The sequence below is a fragment of the Malaclemys terrapin genome, chromosome 9 (assembly GCF_027887155.1).
Source record: "Malaclemys terrapin pileata isolate rMalTer1 chromosome 9, rMalTer1.hap1, whole genome shotgun sequence".
Classification (NCBI taxonomy): Eukaryota; Metazoa; Chordata; order Testudines; family Emydidae; genus Malaclemys; species Malaclemys terrapin.
This window is the reverse complement of record NC_071513.1, coordinates 74784732-74804139: the sequence shown is the minus strand read 5'-3', so window position 1 is coordinate 74804139 and position 19408 is coordinate 74784732. Positions and strand designations below refer to the sequence as shown.

Sequence of the window (19408 nt, the reverse complement as noted above, 5' to 3'; positions counted from 1 at the left end):
AAAGTGGCTACTAATTATTAGTGCTGTGGGTTTTCAGGTGGCCTACTTTAGATACCTAAGGCCTGGCTTCCAATGGTACGCAGAAGCAGGAGACTAGAGGCAGCCACTTGCTTCAAATTGATAAAAATCAAAGTGAGGTCACTGTATTTAATAGTTGATATTAATCATCAACACTGAAAATATTAAAATGGAATCCCATCAGGCTTGTTTCTGGGAAGTTGTCACTGATTAGGGTCCCTTTTCCTTTTTAAAACACAGGAGCAGCTGAAGGATGATGACATGGACTGTATCGTGAATAATGATGAACTGACTATAAATTATGAAGACCCCAATCCTGTTCCAGTGCCGGCACAGGCCAGAATAGACTCACCCCAGACTCCAGGCAAGGAAAACATTCATGAAGGAGACCTTGGATTAGGAGGATGTGAACTCCAGTTGGAGCACACTCCAGCACAAACCCAGTTGAATTCATTAGCATGAGCAGTGCAAATGTAATCAGAAGAAATGCACAGAACATGAAGGAATACAAGCCACACGTATGAGGGAGTGTTGGTAAGAAGCTAGAAAATGTATTAAAAGCAGAAATTGAAGAGAATCAAACCTTGTCAAATGTATCTTCTGGTGCCTGAAGAAATGAGGATCATCATCATCCATATATGCTATACAACTAAATTTAATGTTTTGACAGTGGCAATTTTTATTAATGAAATTGAAGGCACTGTCTGCTAAAGGCATATTACAGATTCACTCACAGCGTCGATTGTACTTCGCACACACATAAACACACAGACTTCTGAATGTTGTTCTCTTTGTTAATTAATTCAGGTGAGGAGGAGAGATATTTGATTAACACGATCATGCTCAGATGATCATAGAACTTCGTAATAAGTTGCTCCTGGGCAGACATATCACCCATGGGACAGGAGGAAATTTCTTTTGTACAAATGCAAACTTTGGGCAGCTACTTTCTCTTTACAAATGTTTAAGACTCCCACTTAATGCTTATAGCATTTGGCATTTTCTAGAGTCAGTCCAATGAATGCTTCAGCAAAAATAAGTTTCACACCCTGGGCTGCAGAGGGTTAATTCAGAACACAAAAACTGGGCATTGCTATATTAGCTGTTCAAGCTAAATAAATCAATAATGGAACTTTTTATTATTATTCTGATTGATCATGATCACTATGGCATACAGCAATTACACTTATCCCACAATGCATTTGTTGCTAGAGCTTGGCAGTAGGTTTTTATACACAGCTTGCGTGATGGGAACAATTTATGTTTTTTGTTGTGTAAAAACATTCCAAGTTTGTATTTTGATTTTAGCTTCTTGGGGGCTGGGCTTTATTTTGTTTGGTGGTGGTGGTGGGGTGTGGGTGTGTATATAATATATTATATACACACACACACACTCTCCTGCAAAAGAGTTTACTTTTTAAGATAAGATTTAAGATGTGCATGATCACACATTTACATTTGGCACTTAGATATTACAGTGAAAAGTAAGATGGTAAAACCTAGATAGACAAATGAAAGAAAGATTTAGGTATGGAAATACCAGCTGTGTCTGCATAAATTCAGCATATGAATTCACACATGGTCAGTCATGCACCTAACGGATCATGATGTACCTGGCCGTATCAGGCATTTGCACATATAAATTGGGTATTGCGAATGCATGTGCACAGGGGCATGTCTCTAACATTTAAAGTCTGGCTTTGTATCTTCTCAGCACAGGAGTTTCAGCTCAGATGCAGCATAGGTTGCTTATCACATTGCTTGAAAGTGTTCCTACCATGAAAGCTGAACCACAAGTTTTGTACAAGGTCATTCTTAACCAAAAAGCAACAGAGGGTCCTGTGGCACCTTTAAGACTAACAGAAGTATTGGGAGCATAAGTTTTCATGGGTAAGAACCTCACTTCTTCAGATGCAAGACATTTCTAAGCCATGGGGGAGGGTGTGTGTGGAATCAAGTCATCCCAATGAAACCGTGAATGATCATAAAGCTGAATGGGTTTTGATTCCATCACAGATGGAAACTGAAACACAGACTTAAATATAATCCAGTTTTAGTCATTCTTTTCCAGGCTAATTAATTGCTGGTTGGATTTAAAACTAGACCAGCTGCTCTAAGCATAAATTTAACACAGGAGTGCTATGCGCTTTTCGGAAACATCAGAAGCTTAAATTGGCTTTTTCCCCCCCAAAACATTAATCAAGGGGCTTCAAAGGATGTTAGTCCCCATGTGGGGGTGGGGACTATTCTATATTAGGTCGTCCCGAGGAAAAGTGGTGGGTTTGCAACTCCCCGTCTTGACAAATCTAGCTGAGGGAGAGTGGAGGAAGCTGCGTATCCTGGATGCATGAAGGAATAGAGAAGAAATAAGAAATGAGGAATATGGTGTTATGCCCTGAGTGGCCCAAAGGAGGATGGAGTTGTGCACTGTGGGGCACCAGGTGGGCAGGGCTGACAGCACAAGGAGACATGCGCACCTAGAAGCACATAGAGGAGAGCTGAACATTTAGTGACATATAGTGGGTTATTATACATATGATAGTGGGTATTGTAGTGCAGTCATGAGTTCAATAGCTAAGGCTACTGCCTTCAACCTTTACAAGTACTGTGTAAGTGTCCCCATGCTCCTTGTATTCCTTGGAAAAGAATAATTCCAGATAGGTTTGGAGATGATTAGATGTATGGTGGAAATAACTAAGTCCTTGCAATATTAATAGGCAGGTGTTAAGCTTTTTTCCTCCTCCCCAAGAGCTGGAAGTGACTCAAACTCTCTTTGCCAAATGTTCTGTTCTCAAATACACCCCCCTACTGGAGCATCCTCTGCGTTTCTTCCCCATTTTATTTATTGTGGCTGTGTCCATGTTTCATTAAGTGGGATACATTAAGAGCCCTAGGCTGATGTCCTCTGCTGAACCATAGACTAGTACAGTAGGGAAAGATCTTCCACACCATCATGCCAATATTCCTTCAGACTTACTTTGGAAGGATAACTGCTTTTTTAAGGTGAAAAGTAGTTCAATCTTCATGGCCATTCAGTCCTTGCTCTTCGTGCTGAGATTGTCAACAAAGGAACATCAGTGTTTTGTGGGGTGGACACCTATCCACTGAGACTGACTGAGAGCACCAAATTAGATTCTTTTAGCTTTACAGAGTTGGGCTACCAGAAATCTCTAGTAGTGGTAAAAGGGTCTATAACCTATTGCTATCCACTGCATTATTAAATCCTTCTTGTTTCCTAATTTTAAAGTATGCTTTGTACCGGTGGAATACTGATACATAGCATGATGATATATACTGTATTCAGCCATAAGGGATACTGGGAACTAGTGTCTAGTAATTCTACATGAAAATTTAAACAATGATGTGAGAGAGGGCCTCTATGGTATAATTCAATTCGTACTTTGAACATTTAAACTACTTAGTTTAATGCAGTGCTTGACTGAACATGTGATTCACTACCATGATAAATATGGAGCTATTTTTCCTGTTTCACCTAATCTAATAAAACATTGCTTGGAAAATAACACATAAAATACCTAGTCACAATGTAGTGACTGCACACTCAATATTAAGGTCAATATGCTAGAGAAGATGTGGTCTGGAATTCTGCTATGTTACTAAACCCTTATTTTATTTCCAGTAGCAATAACTGGGATTCCATATTAAACTGCAGCGTATGTTTAGATAGGTTTTAGAAGTATCATGAATGGATCCTGGATGTGAAGGAGAGCCCAGTTCAAAAAGAAACTGCACTAAAAGTTATCAGGTTCCTGTGATAACATTCACTGAGAAGTGCAACATCTGGTAACCTAGGGCAAGCTGTTATGAACAAACATTCTCATTGTTCTGCATAACAAACTTAGACTTTTCCATAATAGCTACTTCAGGCCTTAGTCCAGCAAAGCACTTAACCGAGTGCGTAAATGTAAGCCAACTGAAGCCAATAGGCTACTCACACCCTGAGTATATGCTGTGTTAGACTGATGCCTTAGTGCATTTCTTTTCTTTTTGAAAGTTAATGGACAGCAGCTGTCACTGAGTCTTCAGCGTACACACAATCCTGATTTGTATACACATCAGGAGTGCACAAGCATCACAGTGTGCACATGCACAGGTTAGGTGCACACACGTGCACTTTTGAAATGCTATCCCTATGTTTTCATAAATCCCGATAATTCCTGGGATAGAAAAATTAATTTGCCACTTGAGAACTGAACATTAGTAGAAACTAACATTCTGCATCACCAAAAAGTGCTGCTTCTAAACAGAAAGCTTTTTTCCTCTATTTCCTATTAGCAAAATGAAAAACAGTCTTACAATGAACCACTTCAGTGAGTTTTAAATAACTAAAATAACACAAGCTCATCTCTACCAGTATAATCCCAACAGACATGAATCCCAGCTAGTCAGCTGTGAAGGGCTTGTCAACATTTTTATTTTATAAATAATTCTTTCAGAACCAGAGAATTCTCTGTTTGGAAACAGGAATCAACCAGTGAGTTGAGTTAACCCCTTGTTTTGTTCCTAAAAGTGAACCTTTTCAACCAATGAAATCCCCTCACGAAGTTAGCTCACATTGAGTTGATCTAGAGCTTTTGTTAGCTTCCTTGGCAGTTTTTGTCCTTCAAGGGGATTAGCTGAAATACCTGAATATGTTTTGTTTGAAAACTTTTTCTTCTAATTTTGTCCCTTTTTGGTATATTTAAATCAATTTACAACAGAAACATGATCAAATATATGAGTGCCAGTTTATGTACAAAATGAAAGCAGACTAAGACTGCCAAGATAATACTGTTTTTTTTCTGCTTCATTCCTCCCTTTCAAGGGATTAAGAGATAGGAGAGCCTGGTTCGATACTGAATGTCAGAAGAGCAAATATTCCCTCACCAGTCTGGCAAAGCAGATCCAGCCAGCAGGCTCAAAATAGTTCATCAGATTAAATGTGGTAGAAAAACAGATTTTTCATGAAAGTAAGGAGAAGCAATGCAAAAGCGATGTGGAACCAGTCAGTGGTCCAGGTTGTTGCTTCCAATAATGAAAAGCATCAACACCAAGATGTTTCTATGAGGAAATCTTTGCCCCATAGTAAAGACTACCCGTACCCACCACCCACACACACACTTTGGCTCTGGCCCTTGGTGGCCTCCCTGCCAGCAAGGCCTCATTGAAGCTGCATTGCTGGAACCTTCCCCCAGCAGCCATGGCAGCCCCAGACCCTCTTTGAAGATCCACAAATAAATTGATACAGTCTAGGGCTGTATTAATTATTCCAACCCCCTAATTTCCCGGGGATTCGGGAGAAGGTAATGAGCATCCCAACCCAGTTCTTATCCCCTGAACTACTCTGACTCCATCTTCTCCCTCCAGTGTGGATTCTGGATGCTGACAGCCCTGCACATGCTCCATGGAGTGGAAATGATGCTGTTTACGAATCAAGTCTTCTTGCCAATAAAGGCAATCCTTAGTATCATCAGAGTGATGGCAATATTCACTCACCTAGCCAGCAAGTGAAGAAAGCAGGTCTTAGGTACAGACGAGACCACCATCATTTCAGGCCCTAGATGGCTTCAAATCTGGGCAAGATAGATTAGTTTCACCCTCCTTGTGGACCTTATGAGGTTTGAAATTCTGATGCTAGAAACCATAGGGAATAAATTAATGTATATTGGAGCCACTGTACTACATCGTTCTTATTGTTTAACTGTCTGTTTCTATGTATGTTACTATGAAGGCTGATGGACATAAATAAAATACTACTGCTACTTTATTCAATAAGGATTTCAAATGAGTGAGCAGCATGTCTAATGAGCTAAACTCTAAAAGAAAACCTCACACAGTGATATTAGGCATTACACTTGCCTGACACAAGTAATACACAAGTGAGTTCAAGTAGGATAATAATATCCCATAAGCATAATGAGATTTCTTATACCAGAGGTAGAATATATACTAAATATAACCCAGTGCTTTAGAATACACAGCTGACTGGAACTGAAAATATGAGAAAGAGACAAGGCAAAGGGGAATAAACGAATGATGGAGAAAAATGAATCTGTATACCAGAGAGATGAGCAACCTAAAAGAGGTCAAAGGATTCAGCATTGATTGCAAACTTAAAAGCCCAAATGAATTATTTGCCAGTAGTTTGACAACCTAAGAATTTGGTTTGAGAACATTACTAAAAAACACTAATGCTGAAAAACCAGTATCACTGATCACCATCCCTGTAAAACACTAGGAACTCCACAGGCCTACGGGGAGCTAGAACAGAAGTCTGTAGGCTGACTGATTGAAAGCAAATGAAGACAAAGACCTAAATTTAAGAGGCTACTTTTTATGTAGGGCTATTAGTGGAGCAGTGGAAGCAATGCCAGGCCAGGTCTACACTACAAAGTTTTGTCAGCATAGTTGTGTCAGTCATGAGTGTGGGGAAAAAACGCACCTGCTGTCACACTGTCTGGAATGGCTCATTACCATGAGTGCCAACCTCAGGGCAGACTGTCAAAAAGCAGGCAGACACCTCAAGCTGGTGGTATGTTCTATAAAGCTCTTGAGAGCTTTCACAAACACAGTAACAAATGTGAACTCCTGGATCACTATAACAGTCTTACAATGGAGTCACAGTTCCCTTGGGCTCTCCAGTCTATCTTTCTACCCAGGTAAGCTGGACGTAGTGATAAATGGTCACTTATATCAAAAATTACAAAGTATTCAGGTTGTTCCCAGTCCCAAGAGATCAGTCACTTATCCCAGATCAATTTGTTTCTTAGATCTCATACCAAAGACAATGTCTAGAGGCAATTGTCTAATAAACTATCTAAAGGTTTATTAACTAGGAAAAAGAGAGTTATTTACAGGTTAAATTAAGCAGGAAAATACACACATGAGTTATATCTAAGATTTCTAAAGATGACAGAGATGTCGTAATCTGTCAGTTCAAAATGTCTTACAGGACAGACCCAGAGGTAACACCTGGAGATCTCTGCCTTAGTTTAGTGTCTTTGGCTCTCTGAGAGTTCAAACAGCAAAGAGATGAAAAATTCTCTTGTGACCCTGTCTTATCTTTTCCATTTGGTCTTCGTCTATGAGCCTTGCTCCCTTACACATAGCATTTCCAAGGGGTGATAGGGCCATTCACCAATCCTTTGTTTCACAACGTTCCTTAATGGCCTGTTTAATCTTGACGGGACTCCTTAAAGGGCAGAGGAGATGATTCCCATACCTGAGTTCACCAGTTCAGAGCAAACATTTTTGGTGTTATAAAGCAAAACTTATATATTTTCTTACAGAGTGAAATGCAGACATTATAACTGAGATTAATGCATGCAGCAATTTACAAGCATTTCATAGACTCTAAACACTAAATATATTCTTATAACATTAATACCTATTTTGAACAAAACATACGGGTGAACTGGTTTGGTTTCCATCGATGAGCTTGTCACGTTTGAGCTAATGCCTACAGCCTTGGCTGGAACTGACGGTTTACCAGCATCATATCTGCAGCCAACACAGCTATGTTGGCAACCCCCCCAGCGTATATGCAACTATGCTGACAGAAGGACATGGTATTACTATACTGACAGAAAAACTCCTTCGGTTGTCATAAGATGTGTCTATCCTAGGGGGCTCTGCCAATATAGCTATTCTAGCAAAGCATTTGTAGTGTATACAAGACCTGAGCCTGCTATCTTCAGGGGAAGTGTGAGAACCACATTGAGGGTATCAGTTTCTTCAATCTTCCTTCTTTCTCTTCCCAACCTGCCACAAGAATCCTGCTGCTTAACAACATCCCCATGAGGCACCCACTAGTCCAGGGGTCGGCAACGTTTGGCACGCGGATCGCCAGGGTAAGCACCCTGGCAGGGCGGGCCAGTTTTATTTACCTGCTGATGCGGCAGGTTCGGCCGATCGCGGCCCCCACTGGCCGCGGTTCGCCGTCCCGGACCAATGGGGGTGGCGAGAAGCCGCGGCCTGCACATGGTTCACCCACGCCACTTCCCGCTAATGACTAAATAGTGGATTCCCTGTAACCTGAAGTCTTTAAATCAAGATTTGAGGACTTCAGTTACTCAGCCAGAGGCTAGGGATCTATTATAGGAGGGGGTGGGTGAGGTTCTGTGGCCTGCAACGTGCAGGTGGTCAAAGAAGATGATCATGATGGTCCCCTCTGGCCTTAATGTCTATGAGTCCTAGCTATTGATATTGATTTGACCTAGAAGGTGCTCAGTATAAAATCCTCAGATAGATCCCTGGGGGAGCTCTAAACCTAGGTGAGAGGTCAAAGTCCTCGTAGACACAGGCTGTAAAACGGGGGGGTTAGTGGTGGAGGGGGCTTGCCACCTGTGACCTGCTGGTCCTGCCACTGCTGCAGCCTTGGTCCATTCCAGACTGTTCTCTGCTGCTGGTGATTTGAGAGGTTTGTGGAGTGCTCTTCCCACATGGGGAATGAGCAAAAGATGCTTGGTTGAGGCAAATTCATTCAATTTATGAACTAGTGTACCAGCAGGGTAGTGTGTAACAATTTTCACCTCTGCTTTATAACTGCATGGTTTGCATGGCCCCTGCAACCAGTTCCCAAATGACAGCTTAGGGCCTGACGATCACTAACTCTACCAGTAATTGAAGACTGGCTGTGGGGGCTTGGCTCCTGCTACAACTCAGACTCTTAACAGAGAACTGATTAGTGTCATTGGTGCCCTGGCACCAGTCAATTCTCACTCTGACCTACTTTAGTAGAGAGTGGCTGTGGTCTGGTGCTGATCTTTGAAATTTAAATAGCCTGAGTAGGAGATTAGAGTATGTGGGAACTCTTGAAGAGAAATGTGAGGTCATTTCCCCATATCTGGTGGAGTTCAGACCCTTTTATTGATACTACTAACAGGGCCGGCTCTGGCTTTTTGCCGACCCAAGCAAAAACAAAACAAAAAAAACCGGGGGCAGCCAGAACGGCAAAGCAAAAAAAAAAAAAAACCCTGCGACGCAGCCAGAGCCAGGGTGCAGGGGGACTCCCTGCGCTGCAGATGTGCCCCGCCTAGCGGGGGGAGGAGGAGAGAGCGGGGGGGAGAGAGAACGGGGACGGCCAGGGCTTCAGCGGGGCGCTTGCCTCGTGGCCCCAACCGCCACGCTGCCTGCCGGGAGGGCTCCACGCCGCTCCGGTCGACGGGCAGGGAAGGACGTGGGCTGCCCTGCCGGGCTTGCTACAGACCTGGCACCGGCTGGGGCAGACAGAGCGCGCAGCCCGCTCCCAGCAGGACGCTCCCCTCCTCCGCGCCACCGCCCGCTACAGGGTGGCCGGATCAGCGAACAAAACAAAAAAACAAAAAAACAAAAAAAAGCGGCCGTGCCGCCTTAGGATTGGGCGGAATGCTGCCCCGTAGAATCTGCCGCCCCAAGCACGAGCTTGCTCAGCTGGTGCCTGGAGCCGGCCCTGATTACTAACCATCGCTGCGGGAAATGATTTGTCAGTGGGGCTCAATAATACATGAAGAGCATTTGGGAGTGTGGGGGCTTTAAAAATATTTGCCCTTTGGTGCATTCAGGTCCATTCCAGAAAACTCCCCATGGGAGAACACACCCCAGACCTCTGTTACAAGGCTTTTGACCCCCGCATCCACACGTACAAGTTACATTGTGTGCTATCAAGCTCCTTGGGGGCTTCCTTTACATTTACACAGTCCCTAGGACATTGTGGGAACTACACAAAACAAAGAGGAGTGATATACTTGATGATACTTTTCAGGCACACATATGAATGTTTCCAGCAAATGATTTAATGCAAGTGTTTGCCAAGGGTTTTTATCCTTGGCAAACACTTGAAAACAAATCAACATATTCCCTAGACATGTGCCCCTACTGACTGCAGCCCTATGTAACCTGGTAAATGGGGATTTAACAGGATAAAGGGAACATGCTTGTGGAACTCCTTGCTTATAATATTAATTGCACTGATTTAAAGTGGCGTTATCTTTTAAAAGAGGAGAGGAGAAAGTACATATACATAAACATGCAAGCCCAGCCCACTGACCTCCCTTTTCCGTTGGGCTGTGCTGTGACTAATGTCTGAGGCCATATGGCACAGGCCCTGCCACTGCGCAGGGGAGGCAGGACTTGCAGCAGTTTTCCACACAGGTTTTCTGGCACATGCTTGTACTAGAATTTGGCCTTTCACTCATAGCAATCTGAGTTCATGGGGATTTTCCTCAGAAGCTACAAATATAGAAACATCATAACACGGGGCTAAAGATGTGCTTTGTAGAGAGGGCTAAAGCAGTGACTGCAGCTAGGATTCTTTGAGGTTTTAACATCCTGGATTTACTTGTTTTGAAAGCCCTGTTAGGACAGTGTTTATTTAGACTAAGTGTTCGCCATCTGTTCTACCAAATTCTAAACAGGAAGAAAATACACTCCCCCAGCAGTCACAAAACACAGCATTACGGTGCTATTGATGTTAGGACATACTAGGTGCAGAGTTCACGGATGACAGTGCATAGTGGCTGAGGTCTTTCTTTCAGGAACAAATTGGGGATTAGCAAAAACAACGAGGAGTCCTTGTGGCACCTTAGAGACTAACAAATGTATTTGGGCATAAGCTTTCGTGGGCTAAAACCCACTTCATCGGATGCATGGAGTGGAAAATACAGTTGGCAGGTATAAATACACAGCATATGAAAAGATGGGAGTTGCCTTACCAAGTGGTGGTGTCAGTGCTAACAAGCCAATTCAATTAAGGTGGAAGTGGCCTATTCTCAACAGTTGACAAGAAGGGGTGAATACCAAGGGAGGGAAAATCACTTTTGTAGTGCTAATGCGGCCAACGCAATCAAGGTGGCCCATTTCAAACAGTTGACAAGAAGGTGTAAGTATCAGCAGAGGGAAATTACTGTTTGTAGTGACCCATCCCCCCCCAGTCCTTATTCAGGCCTAATTTGATGGTGTCAAGTTTGCAAATTAATTCCAGTTCTGCAGTTTCTCGTTGGAGTCTGTTTTTGAAGTTTTTTTGTTGAAGAATGGCCACTTTTAAGTCTGTTATTGAGTCTCCAGGGAGATTGACGTGTTCTCCTACTGGTTTTTGAATGTTATAATTCTTGATGTCTGATTTGTGTCCATTTATTCTTTTGCATAGAGACTGTCTGGTTTGGCCAATGTACATGGCAGAGGGGAATTGCTGGCACATGATGGCATATATCACATTGGTAGATGTGCAGGTGAACGAGCCCCTGATGGTGTGCCTGATGTGGTTAGGTCCTATGATGGTGTCCCTTGAATAGATATGCGGACAGAGTTGGCAATGAGGTTAGTTGCAGGGATTGGTTCCTGGGTTAGTGTTTTTGTTGTGTGGTATGCAGTTGCTGGTGAATATTTGCTTCAGGTTGGGGGGCTGACTGTAAGTGAGGACTGGCCTATCTCCCAAGGTCTGTGAAAGTGAGGAATTGTCCTTCAGGATAGGTTGTAGATCCTTGATGATGCGCTGGAGATGTTTTAGTTAGGGGCTGTAGGTGACAGCTAGTGGCATTCTATTACTTTCTTTGTTGGGCCTGTCCTGTAGTAGGTGAATTCTGGGTACCCTTCTGGCTCTGTCAATCTGTTTCTTCACTTCACCAGGTGAGCACTGTAGTTTTAAGAATGCTTGATAGAGATCCTGTAGTTGTTTGTCTCTGTCTGAGGGATTGGAGCAAATGCGGTTGTATCTTAGAGCTTGGCTGTAGACAATGGATCGTGTGATGTGGTCTGGATGAAAGCTGGAGGCATGTAGGTAAGTATAGCGGTCAATAGGTGTCCAATATAGGGTGGTGTTTATGTGACCATAGTAGCTTATTTGCACTGTAGTGTCCAGGAAGTGGATCTCTTGTGTGGACTGGTCCAGGCTGAGGTTGATGCTGGGGTGGAAATTGTTGAAATCCTAGTCGTCACCTACAGCCCCCAACTAAAACCTCTCCAGCGCATCATCATGGATCTGATGAAGTGGGTTTTGCCCACGAAAGCTTATGCCCAAATAAATTTGTTAGTCTCTAAGGTGCCACAAGGACTTCTCGTTGTTTTTGCTGATACAGACTAACACGGCTACCACTCTGAAATTGGGGATTGAAACTCTAATGCTTTCATTTTGCACAATAGTGAAACTGTTTTGGGCTGAATGGAAGTTGCTCTTAGACAGTTTCACTGTTTTAAATGGAGGTCAAAAATGAGTGAAACTAAGTAGACTTATAAGATCTTCTAAGATGAGATAACTGGCCAGCATCGCTTATACATAATGTACTTGTGCATAGTCGGCGCAGCAAAGTTTGACATAATCCTAGGAAGCAATAGCCCAGAAAAATGAGTGAATTAAGCCACAGCCTCGGTAATCAAACATAGTTTCAAGTGACAGGACAGTCCCAGTCCCTGGTGTAGTAGAAAATAGTATGGTCTAGTTGTCCAAATACAGGAGCTCCTGCCCCTTAATCCTGATTTTTAATCTCAGTTCTAACAACAATTGCCTCTTTGAAATTTGGTAAATCAAACTCTCTGCCTCAGTTTCCCTACCTATCAAATGTGCCTACTGATACTGACTCACCTACCTTAACTGTGCCAGTTAGTGAGAGTAATGTGGAGCTCTGGGAGGAATTCTGTCTGGAGAATTCCTCCATGAATTCTGGTGTGCGGGAGGAGTGCACCTGCCGCTACTACCCGGTGGCAGGTGAAGCACAGCCACTGTGCTATTCTGAATCTCCTCCCCAGCCTCCCTCAGACCCATGTGGGTGCTCTGTGCCCTGGCAGTGCCTGGAATGACCATTCCCTGCACTCCAAGTGCAGTGACTGCACTGTGAGAGGCAAGGCTCCTTGGGTGCTGCACCTTCTCTCCTGCGCAATGATCTATACAGGCTGGCCCAGAGGCAGAGCTGACATTCGCAAGTGCCACATTTCAGTGACACAGGTCAGGTTTGGAAGAAGAACTTTACACGTTCTCTCTCAACACAGCACCACAGTGCTCCCAGTCCCCCCAGGAGCCCACTCCAACACATCCCCATTGTATTTTCAAAGGGGTCGCTCCCATTTCTAATTGTATAATTTATGGAGCTGCTAACAAAACCCAACAACTATTCAAGTAACGTTCAAACTATTACCAAATATCACTAATTACTAATAATAGTAAATCTATTACTGAATATAAATAATATGAACCCAGGTCACACAGAACCATAAACAACTGTGCTATCCCTCTGTCTCTGCAAGGGAGAGTTGTGCTGGAGCTTAAACTGTGTGTCAGCTTCCTGCCACACCTGTCTGTCCACCTCACCAGCAAACTCCTTGAGACTGGCAGTCGTAACCTTGTGTCACAGGTAACAAACAATGAACCCCAGTTCCCGAGCTCCCTAGAGACGTCTCTCTGACTGGACACTCATAGAAATTATTAAGTTAGCTGCCTCCAGCCTGTTGGTTTAACTCAGGACTCACTCTTTACTTCAATAGAACAGCACTCAGATGATTTAATAGTGAAACTACAAATAAGTTTATTAATAAGAAAGGGGTTTCAGTGAACTAAGCAGAGATAACAAACAGAAAATGTTTACAAACAAAACAAAAACAAATCACCCTTTTCAGTACCTAAAACGTAAGGTACTAAGCAAGCTATGTCTTTGTCTAACATGGTTTCCCACCTGTCATCAAGTTAGCAGCATCTCCAGCCCTCCAGTCAAGAGGATTCAATATCCACAGAATCAGAGTGTGCTGTGCCTTTTGTCCCCTGAATGATGGATAACTAGAATGCCTTTTATTCCCCTTATATTTCCCCAAATCCATTATCTTTCCTTCAAGAGCCAGGAAGACCTCCGGGGGGGGCTCAGATTCCATTGTGTCCCCCAGTGTGCTCATCTAGCTGTTTCCTCCACCACTTGTTAGCTTGGTTGCTTTACCACCTTATATGTACATGTATTTTAGTGGTCTATGGCTTACAAAGCTTGATCCAGACAGGTCAAGCCACATTCCTTTGTCTAAGGAAGGTTTGTTTATCAGGTCTGCCCCCAAAACTTATTTTAGGACCATATATCCAGCATATATCCATACATAACTCCTTATATGCCAGCCACACACACATTGTGCAATGACAATCATGACCAGTGTGTCACCGGTTTTTATATGATACCGTACCTGATAGTCTTTTATAGTATAATATAGTACAATTCCTTATTCTTTGCAGTTGAGACCTCCTTTTCTTCCCCTGGAGTTTCTGGACCTTGATTGGCATTTATTTCTAAAGCTATCTATTTCAGGATCCTCACATGCTCACCAAGTTGAAATTAATTTCCCAACAGTCAGCAGGTATTCTGTTCAATAGGTGCAGTAATTTTAATTATTTAGACTCTAAATGCACTAATAATAAATATATATATATATACTACTGTGTTCCACAGTGTTTCCATTTTTTCTAAAACACAGTTTAGTTTAGTGGCTTACCATTCCCACCAAACTATGGACTTGTAGAAGTCAGCTATTCCAAATATGTCCATATGTCACGGCTTGGCTACACTTGCAAGTTAGAGCGCATTAAAGCAGCCCCAGGAGTCCTAGCTCACTACCCGTCCACACTGGCAAGGCACATAAAGCGCTCTGACTCCAGGGCTAGAGCGTTCCTGGTACTCCACCTTGGCGAGAAGATTAATACTTGGTGCGCATTGGCTGAAACGCCCGGGTGTCAGTGTGAACGAGATGTTGCATTACTGCGCTCTGATCAGCCTCTGGAAACATCCCATAATCCCCTTAAATCAAGTGGCCACTCTTGTCATTGTTTTGGAATCACTGCAGGCATGCCAATATGCCCTTTGAATGCTCCATTTGACAGCCGGCATGCTTATCAGCTCTGAGACAAAGCAACCATTACTGTGGAATGCTGTGTGAGAGGGAGAGAGAGCTGGGGGGGGAGAGGAGGGGGTCTATTGCTGTCTGAACTTACAAGACAGTATGCTGACATGCTCTCAGCCCCCCCAAAACCCACTCTTTCTTCCCCCACATACACACAACACACTCCCTGTCACACTCCACCCTACCCCCCTCATTTGAAAAGCACATTGCAACCACTTGCATGCTGGGATAGCTACCACAATGCACTGCTCTCTGTGGCCGTTGCAAGAGCTGCTAATGTGGCCACACCAGTGCGCTGTCAGCTGTCAGTGTGAACAGATTGCAGCGCTTTCCCTACTGCGCTCTACGAAGGCTCTGCATCTGCAAGTGTAGCCATTCCCTCAGTATCTCCTTTGGACATTGTATTCTAGCTGATTGTCAGTTAGCTTCAAAGACCTCAAAGACAGTGTCTGTACCCACAGGACTTTTTCTTTGATGACAGATAGTGAGGAATGCATTCAGAGTCCTTGACCTCGATCATCACACACAATGACCACTTGCTTTAAAATTAGCATTTTCTGTTAAAGTTCTTAAGTCCTTCATTAGCATTTCACAAGACTTCTTTGAGGGGTAATTTAGTTATACGAGTATACAAAATGTAAATGTTTGCTACAGTAGTACCTCAGTTATAAACACCACAGTTACAAACTCATCGGTCAACCACACACATCATTTGGAACTGCAAGTACACAATTAGGCAGCTGCAGAGACAAAAAATATATATATATATATATATATATATATATATATATATATATATAGCACAGTACTGTGTTAAACTACTAAAAAAAGGGAAAGTTTAAAAAGAAGATTTGACAAGGTAACTGTTTAACTGTTTCTGTGCTTGTTTTATTTAAATTAAGACGGTTAAAAGCAGAATTTTTCTTTGGCATAGTAAAGTTTCAAAGCTGTATTAAGTCAATGTTCAGTCGAAAACTTTTGAAAGAACAACCATAACATTTTGTTCAGAGTTACAAACATTTCAGAGTTACAAACAACTTCCAGTCCCGAGGTGTTCGTAACTCTGAGGTTCTACTGTATTGCATTATACAGGAACAGATAAGCGAGCACAATACAAGTAACATCCCATTTGTTTTATGAAGTTTAAACACCCAAAATACTTATACATTTACAATCACTTTGATCTAATACAGAAGTGACTTGACCTGAATACACTCAAGCATGACCTGGTCAGCGAGTGTCACACCTATATTTAAAAAAAAATCATGAAACTCAAACTAACTATGGAAGGAGAAATACACACTAATATATTCCTGGGCAAAAGATATGTTAGACTGGAGTTCAGTCTGAAGGTAAAGTTAAAAAAAAACTTGAAGAGAACAATTTGTGAATAGTAAAAGAGGAGAAATTTGTCACAATAATTATTCATTCTGAATTATATGCCCAGCTCCATGTAGCAGGCTGACTCCTCTATTAAAAAATAAAATCAAAGTTCATTTTTGTAAACTGTATACTTAGCAAAAACATTCATTTTAACCCCTGAGTGGGAACAAGCGGACATTTTCAGTTATCCTCAATCTAACATGCCCCTCAGTGTCAAAGGGAAATAGAGTTAGATTAAAGCAGTAGTAAGAAGTCAGTAATAACAAAATGTTGAGTAAGTATTAGAAAAACAATTTCACATTTTGAAGAGCTAGAGTGTACGAGTCCCTTTTACACTATAATCACCTTTGTTAAAATTTGGACAGGTCCTTTTTTTGTTAAAGAGTTTTCCCTCAGATTTTCTGACTTTTTGGCAAAATGATTGACTTGAAATGAAATTTTTCATTTTGAATCAATCTAAAAAAAAATGGTTTGATTCTAATGTAATCTAAACAATTTTTTGTTATTTGAGGGAGTTTCCCCCATCCCTCTCCTTTTTTTTTTAACCCCAACAGGAAGAGAAAGGAGTTTAATTTAAAAAAACATTTAATTTCAATTCAATTTGGTTAGGTAGGAAAATTTTTATTTCAAATCAATTTGTTGAAAAATTGGAAATTTCAAATGAGAAATATTTTTCACAAAAAATATTTGTTATTCAAAATAGCCATTTTTCAACCCATTGTAGTTTTAGTGGCAAACCCTCAGGCTTCGTTATATCAACAACGTTCTGCTCTAATGAAGTTTCACAACACCTCTGTGAGGTAGGAAAATATTGTCACCCCATTACACAGATGGGGAAATATAAGTTAAGCAATTTGCGCTAGTCACACAATGAATTATTAGCAGAGTATTGATTAGAACACTGACACGTCTGACTTTCAACACGCTGGTCATGTCACCAGACTACACCCCTCTGGTCAGCAGGAAGCCAGTGAGTAGTAGATAACAAGGCACAAGCTGGTTGGCAAAAGTTGGCCACATCTTGTTGCTGCAAGACCCAGATGAGAAGATACACCTTAGATCCATGATGGTCCCCCTCCCAAAGCCCACAGTGTAGCCTAAGAGAAGCGGGCTTAGAAGGCATGGTGACACTCACTACCAGATGTCCGGATATTTTTTTGTTGGTGGTGCAGAGTGGGCGGACAAAGCCGTGGTAGATCCAAGCCCAGTATAATCTTAATCCACTCCTGACTGCAGGCAGCAGGATTTCATTATGTCTGAGAGGCTTAAACCTACTTTAACTTCAGTGTCAAAAGTTCTTGTTCTAAGGGATGAACTTGCTGCAGTCAAGAGCAATTATGCTGCAAATGTTCCACCTTTTGTGGAGCTGCTTCTCTTCTGTCCTGCATCAATATCTTAAATGCAAATCTTAGAGCAGGTTTCAGAGCAATCTGAAGGGCTGAATAGAGTGTATGTATGGTCAGTGCAGGCAATCATTCCAACATGCTGATAGACCTGTTGTTATCTGCGGGAAATAAATCCAGCTCTGACTAGATACACAGTTTTGGTGGTGTTTTATTTTAAGGAACCACTGAGTCTCCTGGCTGGTTGAAAACGCTATTAAGAATGCATTTTCAAAGTAGTTTAGCTGCGGTTTGATTTTAAATTGGAGTCATGTAGCAAAAATCCCTCTCTGCCCATCACTTTAAAGCTTTCTTTCATATTTTGGAGCTGGATCAATAAACTGACACTATCTTTAGTATTGTTTTAAGTGAGAATGTTGCTCATAAATTTGTACAGGGTAGCAAGGCCCCATCCAGTGATTAGTCTATATAGGTTAAACCCCTGCAGAGAGTTGCAGCAGTTGTCTGGCCTCATTGGTAGGATTGCTGAGGAACCCAGCCATAGAGGAATGTGCCTGTCCTTAGCTGAACCCAATCACTTTGTTGTACACAGGAATTTGGACTATAAGAGAGGTTGTTGTGCATCCTTTTCTACAGAGCCAGGATGGGAGCCCAGGGCATCATGGGAGTGAAGAGATGTAGTTCATTTTGTTCAGGGTATTACATTATACAGTTGATATAAGTTATGGTAGTACAGTAAAAAATAAAGAATTTTCTGACACAGGCTCTGTTTAGTTAATGTTTCGTTTGTTGCCCACTGATGTGGTCCAGTCATTGCAAAAAACATGCTATTTACCGCATCCCTAATCTTGGTTTTCTGTCTCCTAATTAGACGATAGATCTCTGGCAGGTCACTAAGTTTCCTTAATTGCCTCAAGTAAGAGAATATCCAAAACATTTGGAAATTCCAAATAAATCGAAGGAATGGATTTTCCTTTACTTACTCTTTTATTAACACTTTCAATGACATCTTACACATTATAGGTGCTAGATGCAGTGGTTATGAGAAAATTAGAGATAGATGGCAGACAAAGTGGTACTCTTTACTTTTCCAAAAGCCATGTTAGTTTGTCATTACAAGTACAAGTAGATGTAGGAATCAGCGCTCAGATCTGAACCTGCATTGGAGCCGAATCAGGGTGAGATTACAGATTCATGTTCAATGGTTCTGACATCATGCAAACTACTCCCAGTAAATTTTGGCCCTAGATAATGGGAGCATGAGATCAGATTATTTTGTAATATTTTCCCCTTTGGGGCTAATCTCACAAGAATCAATGAACTCATGAGATTTCAGGCTCCTCCCAGAACTAATTCAGATCCAAACTGCCCCCCCCCATCAAAAAAAAAAAACTTGCAAGGGTTTTTGTCTTCCCATTTTGTCCCATCTCTGATTGTTACTCTGTTTTAAATTATTTCCTAAGATCTTTTCCCCCATTACTGCAGTAGGAGAAAGTATCAGCAATTTAGCAGTTTAGGATCACCCTTCTAATCCTTTTAAAAAATTGTAAGTGGCACAAACAGGTGTGCTGATTCTGAAGATCCAGATAAATTATTTCGTAACTGGCCCATATCTGCTAAAGGCTGGTTTTAAAGCCTGAAAAGCCTTGTAGCTTGGAAGGCATTGCATCTTTCTGGTGCTTGAGGGCATTGAAATGACCTTGGTATTTCTACCTTGAATGCCAGCAGAGAGCAGAAGGCATGTCAAAAAAGATGGACTCAGTCTCCAACTAAAGGTGCAGGTCTCAGCCCTTCACAGAAGCATAGGATCTAGATGTGGAAGA

At 42.0% G+C, this 19408-nt stretch overlaps 1 protein-coding gene across 1 annotated transcript in view; it reads left to right on the top strand.

Moving 5' to 3' along the window:
* The window catches only part of SLC9A9 (solute carrier family 9 member A9), a 328270-nt gene extending 322506 nt beyond the window's left edge, over positions 1 to 5764 (top strand). The window contains exon 16 of the mRNA XM_054040764.1: positions 259 to 5764. Within this exon, the coding sequence (XP_053896739.1) occupies positions 259 to 480 (222 nt within the window). The 3' untranslated portion in view covers positions 481 to 5764. The remainder of the gene's footprint in view (positions 1 to 258) is intronic.
* Positions 5765 to 19408: the final 13644 nt, after the last annotated feature.